Source organism: Chinchilla lanigera, unplaced genomic scaffold, assembly GCF_000276665.1.
Source record: "Chinchilla lanigera isolate Chin_1 unplaced genomic scaffold, ChiLan1.0 scaffold00049, whole genome shotgun sequence".
Lineage (NCBI taxonomy): Eukaryota > Metazoa > Chordata > Mammalia > Rodentia > Chinchillidae > Chinchilla > Chinchilla lanigera.
In genome coordinates, this window is record NW_004955450.1 from 641,821 (window position 1) to 653,114 (window position 11,294).

The 11,294-nt window shown below is 50.3% G+C and overlaps 2 protein-coding genes and 1 long non-coding RNA gene across 4 annotated transcripts in view; 2 read left to right on the forward strand and 1 right to left on the reverse strand.

The window, feature by feature from the left end:
- Tbc1d2b (TBC1 domain family, member 2B) overlaps positions 1 to 417 on the reverse strand; it is a 62,587-nt gene extending 62,170 nt beyond the window's left edge. The window contains exon 1 of the mRNA XM_013518891.1: positions 51 to 417. Coding sequence (XP_013374345.1) covers positions 51 to 374 — 324 coding nt within the window. The 5' untranslated portion in view covers positions 375 to 417. The remainder of the gene's footprint in view (positions 1 to 50) is intronic.
- On the forward strand, positions 167 to 3,764 carry LOC102006516. Of its 2 annotated transcripts, none has more exons than XR_262511.2 (3): positions 167 to 253; positions 732 to 877; positions 1,937 to 3,764. It is a non-coding gene; the product is annotated as an uncharacterized LOC102006516 (long non-coding RNA). The 2 variants fall into 2 exon arrangements; XR_001235864.1 differs by lacking the exon at positions 167 to 253 and adding an exon at positions 437 to 527.
- A 4,754-nt stretch (positions 3,765 to 8,518) lies between these two features.
- Positions 8,519 to 11,294, forward strand: part of Sh2d7 (SH2 domain containing 7) — a 10,229-nt gene continuing 7,453 nt past the window's right edge. The window contains exons 1-2 of the mRNA XM_013518895.1: positions 8,519 to 8,685; positions 10,160 to 10,249. Coding sequence (XP_013374349.1) covers positions 8,519 to 8,685; positions 10,160 to 10,249 — 257 coding nt within the window. The remainder of the gene's footprint in view (positions 8,686 to 10,159; positions 10,250 to 11,294) is intronic.

The following is an 11,294-nucleotide window of genomic DNA, read 5'->3' on the forward strand; positions in this document are numbered from 1 at the left end:
CCCCGCCTCCGCCCCGCCCCGCCTCCCCTCCCTGGTGCTTGCAGTCCCACCTTGTCCCCTGCGGGTTGTAGTCCCGCCCCGGCCGTTGCCTCACGCCCCTGGGGGCTCTTCGTCTCGCCACAGCCCTGCCCCTCGGACTTGTAGCCGGGACCCTGACCCCACCCGGGAGGGCCCTGGGATCGGGCCGACCTTCCCTTGGAAGGCTCTAGCTTCCCGCCCTGCCAGGGGAGGCGGCTTTCTGCTTCTCCGTGAGGTATGTCACATGGGAGGATGCGTGACTCAGAACCCACGGCATGTCCACGCGAAACTGCACTGCATGCTGAATGATGCCTCCGTGGGTCAGTCTCCGCCCTGCCAGAGCCATGGGCCAGCATTGTGAAACCGAGAGGGCCTGTTGCCTGGTAGTGAGTGGGAGCTCGGTAAATATTTGCAGAGTTCATGAATGAAAATCTAAGCAGTCCGCCTCTCCACGCCTCAGTCCTTCCTGGAGTTAAACAAATATTCATGGAGCGCTTTCTGTGTGCCAGGTAGGGGGTTCCAAGCACCAGCAGATGGAGGGGTACAACCAGTCATTTCCCTGCCCTGGGGAGATTGTCTTCTAGTAAAGGAGTGAAGTGATAGATAAAAACACTAAAATAAATGATGCCACATTGTATAAATGCTGTGATGCCATTTAAATATTGATCACTTCCTAACTAGTACTTATCACTATGCTTTCTGTGTTCACCCAGGCAAACTTTCTAACAACCTCAGAGGCAGATGCTGATATCAGGCAATAAAGAGGAGAGAATCATCTCCCAGGGTGGCTCAGAGCACAGGTCCAAGCACATGCCCTGAACCACTGTGACCAGCCATGAAGGGAGGAACAGCATTCCAGGTAAAGGGAACCATGGTGCCAGAATTCACTTTATCCAAAGAAGAAAAGGAAGCTGGTAGGTACACTGGTGAGAAGGCCAAATCAAGTACTTCACTCACCTTTCTGGGTTTGCATATTTGACACACACTCTAGAAAACACAAGCAGAAACCCAGCTTTCCAAGGTAAACAAGGACACCAGTGAGGCTGCCTGTTTGGGGCCAGACAGGTGGGAAAAGCAGGTGCAGGACCTCACCCAGCCCACCAGCCACCTGTAGCTGACTGCCTGGAGCATCCCTGTCCTGGGGCCACAGGGTTCTGGCTGTGGCAGCTGCAGCAAGGATGCTGGCCACTTCGCTCTCTCCCACTCCCTTCCTGGCAAAAGGGGCATGACTCATTGACCTGTGGGGTAGCAGTCAAGTTGGGGTTCACCTTTGAAATACACTGGAAAGGGGAAGCTGGGAAGGAGTGGGTCTGCATGCTGAGGGGCAGAGGCCACAGGCAGCAGTGAGCCTGGGCCATTCTAGCTCTGTTGATGAGTTGTGAGAAGGGAGTGGACATGGCCTGGGGGACCAGAGCACAGAACCAAGCCCTGTGGGTGTGGGGTGTCACGTGGAGGCAAAGGCTGCTAGGCATGAGGATGGCGGCCTTTCATTCAGAGGGAGCTATCTCTGGGCACTCCTCATTCCTTAGAGGCCTTAAATGATGTCTTAAGCCCTCTGCTGTTGCTGTAACTGAATGCCATGGGCTGGGTAATTTCTAAAGAATAAAGGTTTATTAGGCTCACAGTTTTGAAGTTCAAAGTCAGGCAGCCAAGGCATCACATGGCAAGACAGAGAGTATCAGCTCATGTCTCTCCTCCTCCTAGAAAGCTGCAGTCCAGCAGATGAGGGCCGCTCACAGCCTCTGTTAATTACCTAATTAGCTCCCAAGGCCCTGCCTCTGAACACCGTAACATAGGACTCAGGAGGTTAGGAGGAGACAAACACCTAGACCATAGCAAAGGCATTGCAGTCCTGTGGATTAAACACCAACATCCTGTGGCCAGGTACTAGCTTCATATGGCCTGTGTGTCTGGACAGGCATTTGGGTGACCAAGGACCTTCCCTGTGTGCCACACCAGCCCCTGCCTCCTCCAGCCTCCCAGGAACCCAGTGACCAGAGGGAAGTTGCCAACCAGGGAGGAAGTTGCTGCTGCCTGCTGAAAAAGGAAAATCGGGGCAGTGAACTTGCTCCCACGTGGCCAACCTCTGGGCAAACCCCTGGGGGAAAACAGAGCCAGTGCCTGACTCATCCTAGATCATTTCCTCAGAGAGTATGGGGTGCAACCAGAGGCCAGGAAAAAGCACCCAGGCAGGGGGCTGCCTCTACATCTACCAGGCCCCAGGGAGACAGAGCCACCAAGATGTCAACCTTAAGTCCTGGGCCATATGAATGCTGTGTGATCTGGGTGCCTTTTTGCCTTCTCTAGGTCCCAGTTTCCCACCTATGTAAGGGGCTGAATGGCTATGTGATCTCCAGGGCCTCCTCCCGCCTGCTCTGAATGTAACAGTGGTATAAACCCTAACTGTGAGGGCCCAGGTCATCCTTCCACAGCTCCTCAGGCCAGCAGAGGCTCCACCCTTCATGTCTTCATACTCAGAGCCCTCTTAATATTCCCAGATGTCACAACCAAAGTTCCCTTCTCCTCCTCCTTCCCTACTCCATCCATGGGCTCAGCTGCCCACTAAAGTTAGTCAAAGCACTGCTCCTGTGGGTAACGTATTTACTTCCTCCCTACGTCCTGATGGGGGCCCATTACCCTCACCACCACCACCACCACCACCGCACCACCAAGGCACAGATGGAGTCTTTCATCTCCAAGGCAGAAAGGCAGGGATGTGCCCGCTGGTGGGGCGGGGGCACAACACACACCTGGCAGGGCCTCATGGAGCCCAAAGCACACATGAAGGAAGAAGCCTGATGGGGCACTGGAGAGTCAGGGCCCGGAAGGACAAGGTAGCCCTCACAGCAGGAATGCTTTGACCACAGGAGCCCTAACCAGGAAACAGGCTTCCTGAGCCATGGCTCTGCAAGGCCATTTGCAGCCTACATCCTAGGGTACTGGGGAGGATCAGGGGCACCCGCTTCTTTATCTGCAGATGGGGCATAATAACACCGTCTGGCACTGCTGTGGGTTCCCACAAACAGATGAAGCCAAACCTTGGCCTGGCCCTGGATACTGTGGAATCTCAGCGTGCAGCTGATCACTCCACAAACCTCCCTGCCCACACCCACCACTGGTGCCAAGAGATGCTGAGAGTTCATGTGGGCACAGGGCCTGGGTCCTGCTGTGGGAGGTCTAGGAGGGAAGGGAGCTCCACAGGAAAGAGACTCACCAGGCTTAGGGGCTCCATTCATGAAGTCTGGCTACCAATGGGCCTCATTTCCCTGCCAAATCATCAGGCAAATCTGATAGCTTGGCGGTTCTCTTTCCAAGAGGGCAAGTATCCGAGGTGCTGGCCAAGCTCCCAGACCTGCAACTGGGGGATGAAGGCATAGACAGGTAGAGGTCTGAGTGTGCCTGGGAGCTGCAGGCCCAGGACACCCAAGATGAGCATGAATGGGGCAGTAGAGCTGGCAATGTTAAGACCACATAACCTAGGCCCAAGGCCCCTTTACTTTTGAATTCCTATTTTATTGGGTATCAATCCAGGTGTTCTTCAGTGCCCCCTGGGCAGGGGTTCCCAGGCCCCCTCAGGTGTCTGAATCTGAAAGTTCTCACATCCCTTTTGTGAAATGGCACCATGCTTGTGTGTGACCTGCTCACCTCCTACATACCATAAGTCATTCCTAGATCACTTATGATACCTACCATTCTGTTCATTCTACGTCATTTGTTATGATACTGTTTAGGAAATAAAGACCACAAATAAGTCTGTACATGTTCAGTGTGGACACAATTTTTTCCCTCTTGTTCTCAAGTCATATTTAATTATTTATTTATTTAGATAGGTAGGTACCAGGAATCGAACTCATGACCTTGAGCTTGCCAGGCAGGCACTGTGCCGCTGAGCTATATCCCTGACCCTTCAATTCATGATTAGTTGGATCAGCTGATGATGAAGTCAGGGATGTGAAGGCAGACTCTCCCTCTACATATTTTTAAATGACGTGGCCACACCTTGAATTAAAAACACGTGTGTTTTTTGTTTTAAACTTTTTTGAAAGGACTCTTTTTGTTTTGTTTTGCTTTGGGAGTGACTTTGCTTTGAGGAATTCCTTGCATTTACCACTAGTAACCATCCTTTGGCAGCCTCTCGACGTCTGAGGATGCCTGTGAAGTGAGATCACGCAGTCTCCAGAGTTTTTACATAGGAGGCAATTAAGTGAGGCTGATGCCGCATTAAGCCGCATGGACATTTCATTTGTGACTTGTGTTTGGGAACAACAGTGGTATTGCTGTTGTTTTCCCAAGGCCTCGGATATTTCTAAGGGTCCTTGGAAAGTTCGAAGCACCCAGCCATTGTCCTGTGAATAAAACCAACAGTCTGCGTTTTCTGGGCAGAAGGCCAAGGAGAACATCTCTGGTAGCCCTCCCCGCTGGTGCAGTTGTACTTGAAGATGACAAGATGATTTCAATGAGGGGCCTCAAGGGGATAGATGGGTCACAGTAAAATCGGCAATTTTTCTGAACTAGCACCACCAACTTCCTTTGGTTCTTACTGAGCTTTAAAATATTATCCACTTGTTCATTTGTGGATTCGTTCAATAGTCACTGCATACAAGTCAATACAACCCGGAAAGAGCACAATTGGGCCATCTCTATCAGAATGACAGATGCAAATTCCCTTTGCATTGGTGATCCCACCTCTGGGAAGCTTAGAGTAAGTCTGAGTAAAGAAGACTAGAAACAACTCAAACAGTCATCAGTGGGGGACTGGTTGCAGAAATGATAATGCATCCATGCGATGGGATTCTATGCAGCTGTAAAAGTAAGACTGGCACCCTCTGTACTCTTGTGCAAGATGTGAGATGTGTTAATTATTTTACAAGAGGAGGGGTAGAACACTGTTCACTACTCTACCTTTTATGGGCGGGCAGCACTGTGCACCTCTGATTCCAGCTACTTGGGAGGCTGAGGCAGGAGGATCACTTGAACATGGGAGTTGGGGCCAGCGTGGGCAATAAGAGTGACATCCTGTGTCAAAAAAAAGAAAAAAAAAAGTGGTGGGAGGGGGAAAATAGGAACACACATACTTGGACATTCAAGGAACAAGTATGGCTATGAGTGGAAACGAAATGAGGTCAAAACTGGATGGATGGGCTTGATGCTTAGAGAGAAAATATTTTATTAATACCTTTTTGATATTTTATATTTTTAAAAACCATGTGGATGAGTCACCTAAGGGAATGACAGTTTCAAAATCTACTTGTGTCAAGCACTGTTCCAGGCACAAAAGAAACTGTATTGTTCATTCTCTTTTTTTTTTTTATAGTAATTCAGTGAACTTTTTTTTCATCATTATTTTAAAGAGTAAAAAAAGGGTAACATAGTAATGGGGGGGGCTTACCAAATTACAGACAAAGTGGTAGAAAATTATCAATGGTTGTTGTTTTACATATTGTTATCTACAAGATAGTTTCTCAGGAAAACAAATAGACAAATAATAGTGAGTTACAGACAGAAGTAAGTTATTAATGGTTGTTGTACTATACTTTGGTATCTTCAAAGTGGTTTCTAAAGAAAATAAATAGAGCTATACATGAGTGACCAACTGAATATTCATTGACTATTCTCAATGTTTTTTGTAGGAAACCCATAGTAATAAACATACATCCATTTACAAAATGCCACAGGAATAATACAAACATTACAGAGTTATGGACAGATTAGTAGGAAAATATCAAAGGCCTCTGTAATACATGGTGGTATCTTCAAAGTGGTTTCTCAGGAAGACAGAGATATGCAAGAAAGATCTAACAACTAGTTACAGCCTAAGGGTTGTGAAAAATAGCGTATTACCTCCTCACCAGAGATTCCTTTCACAGAGGTGTGACGGCTGGAAGGAAGGTCAGGATTGAAAAGAAGGACCGAGAGACTTGCACCTGTGTCTAGCAACAGGCTGTTTTCTTTTTCATCTATAGTCATGATTACCCAGGGCTCCTCCATGGAGATGATGGTCTGGCCAGAGGGAGAAGGCAGAGTATGCCCCCGGGCCCCCTCATTCCTGTTAGACTAACTGGTAGGATGGGTCTGAGCTCTGGGGCCTCTGCTTCAGAAAGCAGACCAATCTCCAGTGGTCACCTTTGCATTCAGGGCATGGCCCATGGGGCTTTTAGGGCAGTTCCTCTTGACGTGGCCTGGCTTTTTAACAGTGGTAGTAGATGAATGTAGTCGTGGAGTTCTTCTTGGGGCCCTGAGAATCAGACTTAGGATCTATTTCTTTTAGTGCTGCAGCAAAAGCAGCTGCTTTTTCTGTCTCTTTGTTTTCTCTCCTTGGCCTCCTCCTCATCACAGCTATAGAATACTGAGAAGGCAATTCTTACTAACATCTGAAGTGAGCCATCTGGGGCAAAACCCATTGGATTCCTCATTCTCTACTCCCCAGGTTCTTGGAACAAAGTCCTGTTCACAAAGACTGTGGGAATGTCGTGTCAGTAACCATAACAAGCTCAGGACAGGCACTTGCTGAGGAGCCCACAGGCATTCCACCCGGGAGCTGGCTACCCACAGCACCAAGGCCTGTGCAGAGTCTCCACTGCACTGGCTCAAGAAAGAAGTAGATTTTTTCAGTCATACCCCCTAACTTCTGGAGAATGCAGAAGATCTGAAAGTTAAATTGATGACACTGGCCAGTGATATAATCAGTCGGGCCAATATAATGGCGCCTCCATAAAAACCTAAAAAGACAAGGCTTGCAGAACTTCTGGATAGCTGAGGTTCTTGGAGAGTAGCACACCTGGATAGGGCATGGAAGCACCATGCCTCTTCTATATCTTACCCTGTGCCTCACTTCATCTGGTATTTTTAGGTATCCTTTGTAAAATTCTATCCTTTGTGAAATAAACCATTTAGCATAAGAAAAAAAAAGAAAGAACAAAAAAAATTTTTAAAAAAAGAAAGGAAAAACAAATAGGCTGGGTATGGTGGCACTTACCTGTAATACCAGCACTCAGGATGCTGAGGCAGGAGGAGCTCCACAAGATTTTTTTCAAAGAAAATTATTTTCATTGGTACATTTTAGGTATACATATGATCACATTCATCATAGGGAATATGTACCTGTACATGCTATAACTTTCCCATTCCTTTACCCTTCCTTCGACTCCTCTTCCCCTCCTTATTTACAAAAGCTTTGTTTCCATTTGCTCCACAAGTTTGAGGCCAGCCTGAACTACATGGTGAGAACCTGTCTTAAGAAAAGAAAAAGAAGAAAGAAAGAAAAGAAAGAAAGAAAGAAAGAAAGAAAGAAAGAAAGAAAGAAAGAAAGAAAGAAAAGAAAGAGAGAGAGAAAGAGGAAGTAGAGCTGACAAAGTGGGGGCCAGACGGCCATAGTCAGGTCGCTCCATTCCCCACACCTTGGGGGCAGAGGCAGAGGGCAGAGCTGCTCCAGCATCCACTCTATCCCTAGTGCCAGCGCTGAGTGTGTGACCAAGGACAAGGAACTGAACAACGAGATTCAGGGTATTGTCCAGGAAGATCTTTTCCTACCCCACGCCAGGCTTTCACAGAGCTCATCCAGTTCCCAGACTGTACCCCGCCCCTTTCCAGGTCACTACTTCCCTTGTGTATAAATATAGACTCCCCCTTATTTGCCTGATTTCAGAATCTCCACCCTGGCCCACAGCCACCCTGGGCTCTGCCCCCTTCTATACACAAAGCCTTTATCTTCTTATGAAAATGACCAGGTTCTGCCCATAAACACACAAGCTAAGACAGGTGGAGAGAGAACGTGTCACGGAAAATCGCAGAGCCACATTTCTTTGTATTTGAATACTTCTAGGCCTCGCTTTGGCCACAGACCAACTCTGGACTGGACCCTACATTCTCCACCTTTTCTGTGCTATGAAGCTCTTGGGAATGTGGTGAAGCCTATAGACATCTCAGAATAAATTTTTCAAGTGCACAAGATAAAATATATTCAAGGGAAGTGGAAATAAACTGTGTGGAGATAGGATTTGTCACAATAGCTCTGAGGTAGTGACATCATGCTTTGTGTTCCGATTTACATGAGCAATGTTGGCCTCAGGGGGTCTCAAGTGAAAGGAGGAATTAATCAGCTCAGAACATCCCCACCAAAATGCCTCTGTGAGGGGGCATGCGTTGAATCCATACCCATGCTTTGGTAGCGGGCACAGTGCTATGGGCTGTAGCCACAGTCTGGCTTTGCTCTATAAGACCAGAGTTTGGGGAGGAAGCCAGACCTGCTAAGGTAGCTCAGCCACTGGCCGGGAAACAATGGCGTCCTCCCATCTAGAGCTGCTGCTATGTCCCCACCAGGGATTCCAGCCAGCCCAGGTCCCCACCCCAAATCATCAGGAAGACGTAGCTGCCAGCCCCGAGGTGACAATGGGCTACTATAGCTGTGGCACGGGGAGGGCACAGTCCAGGCAAATGAGCTGGAGTGCAGATATAGAGGCAGCGGCTGCGGGGCTATGCTTGTGCGTCTGTGCTCACTGGGATGGAGGGCAGCCTGGAGCAGCCTGGTCCAGAGAGGGGGCCTGGGGACAGCCAGGCCCTCACTGAGCTCCAGGAGCTGGCCCTGAAATGGTTCATGGAGACACAGGCCCCTTCCATCCTGCAGAACGGGGCCCTGCCCCCTTGGTTTCACGGATTCGTCACCCGCAAGTAAGGCTGCTGTCCCCAGAGCCAGCATGGCCCACAGCCCAGGGCGGCTGAGAGCCTGGCTGGGGACCCCAGGATAGCTGGTCTTGTCCTCTCCCTGTGCTAGGTGGGGTGGGGGAGGCACAGGTCAGGGAGCAGATGGAAGGCTCTGCGTCCTGGAGGGCAACTCCTACCGGGAGGGCAGGGACAGCACCTCTCCCATTCGGGCCCAGGGTAGCTGGGCTGCCTGGCTGTCCAAGGACAGAAAGAGACTGGGTGGGGGCGTTCAGACCAGCTCCGAAAACCCTGATGGACAATGAGGGGTTGCATCATTCATCACCCAGTGGGACACTGCCGGAAACTGGGCTAAGAGAGTCGTTACAGAGGGGACTGTCCCAGAAAATGTGGATGCTTACTTACCCCAGGGATAAGGGCCAAGCTGCGGGGTTTGCTTTTCAGAGTGCTGGGCCTTCTGCTTGCCAAAGCACTAGAGAAAGAAGGAGGAACACAGCCAGTCACAGGGCCCAGCACCACACAGGCACGGAGCCAGGGTCAGCTCTGTGGACAGCTATGTGCGGTGACTTGGGCACTGCACTCAGGAGGGACCCACGCCTGGCGCCACACTCTGCTAGCCCAACAGGGAAATTCTGAATAATTTTTTGAGCAAGGGGCCGTGAGTTCATTGGGCATCAGCCCTGCAAATGATACCTCTGGTCCTGTGTAGAGGAGACACTGGGTTCAGCAGTTGGTGAGCGAGTATCTGGCCCATGCTCTGCCCAGCCAGAAGACAGCTGAAATTTCCCATGACTCCAAAATTGTTTGTAACAGCTAGAAATATCTGTAGCTGCTCAGGGGTCCCTGGGACAGGATTTCCCCAACCTAAAAGAACTGGCAGTGTGTGGATTCATTCTTGTTCCATAGCTGTTGGGTATAAAGTGGGGGCTGGAGTCTGCACTGTGTGCCTGCTGGTGAGATGCAGTTGGGAAGCAGAAAGGTTCTTGTGGCCTCAGAGCCCCAGTCTACCCCAGACGGGGACGTGAATTTGTTCCAACAAGCCTAGGCTGCTGCTGTATCCCCACCAGGGACTCCAGCCAGCCCAGGTCCCCACCTCAAAGCATCGGAAGACAGCTGCCAGCCCTGAGGTGACAGTGGGCTCTTATGGACAGGGAGGACATGGCCCAGGCAAAGAGCTGGAGTGTGGATATAGAGGCAGTGGCTGCCGGGCTATGCTTCTGTGTCTGTGCTTACCGGGATGGAGGGCAGCCTGGAGCAGCCCAGCCTTGTCCTTCCCCTTGGGGAAGGGGCCCAGAGGATACAGACTAAGCCATGAGAGGCCACAGACCCTGTCGTGATAGAGGGCAGGGCGACCTCTGGCAGAGTTGATGGGCTGTCGGTGCTGGGTCTGGGCTGAGGGCATGGCTGGGGTCTGAGCAGGCCTAAATTGGGTGCCAGGCAGTGGTGGGGCCCAGGCCCCAGCTAACAGCACATCCCCTCCCAGGCAGACAGAGCAACTGCTGTGTGACAAAGCTCTTGGGTCCTTCCTCATTCGCCTCAGTGACCGGTCCGCCGGCTACATCCTGTCCTACAGGTAAGAGGATGCCGGATGCAGCCTGCAGGTGCCAGAGGCCCTGCAGCCCCAAGCAGGGCTGTCCCTGGGTACCGCCCTTCACTCTCTTCTGCAGCCCCACTTGCATGACAGTCCCCTCCGAGCAGCACTGCCACATGAAGGGCCGAAGTTGAGGCCATTGCAGGGTGAGTGGGGGCCAGGAGGACAAGGCTCAGCAGGTGAGCTTGGAGCCCCATGGCCAAGAAGGAAGAGCAGCATTTTGCTAGCAGGAAGGAGAGTGTAGCTGGGGTGAGAGTAGACGAACCTCGTGTACACAAGTACAGAAGCTCAGGTACAGGGTGCAAGGGAGTCACAAGTCCCTAGGTGCAGCAAGGTGCAATGTTCCCCCAGAGCAATGCCTGGAGAGAAGGGAAAGCATCTCAGATGCTGGCAAAGGCCACAGAGGATGAGGGTCAATTTGGTCACACTTCCGTCTCGCCAAGTCCTCCAGGCCTATGGAGGGAGGCCTGAAAATGAGGGGACAGAGGGGACCTGTACCATCAACTGGATGTGAGAAGCTTACGGGCTAGGGTAGGATGGTAGGGACACAGGGGGACAGGGAGCTAGCAGGAAGTCAGAGACAGAAATGCTGATCCTGGCCCAGGAGTAGCTGGGTCAGGAAGCCAAAGGGCCAAGGGGGTCCTAGGCCAGATTCCAGGGTGAAAGTTTCAGATTCTGATTCAGAATCATTGCAGAGACTTCCCCAGTTCAAATCTTTATCTTGAATAAGTTGCCTTGCTTCCCTGTGCCTCTATTGTCTCTTCTTTAGAATGGGAATAATATAGAACCTACTTCCCATGATTGTTTAAAGTGTTCGGGGATGGAACATATTGGGACTAAATAAATGCCAATCATCATCCAAATAATTACTTTTCTATATGCCAGACACAATGCTAGGCACTTTGAGATATTGTAAGTCAGCAGTTTGCAAATACCTTTTCAGCACTGGGATTATTGTGTGTTTTATTTTTTGGTTTTTATTGTTTCTTTGTTGGTTTTTTTTCCCCCCCTCTAAATGAGATCCTAG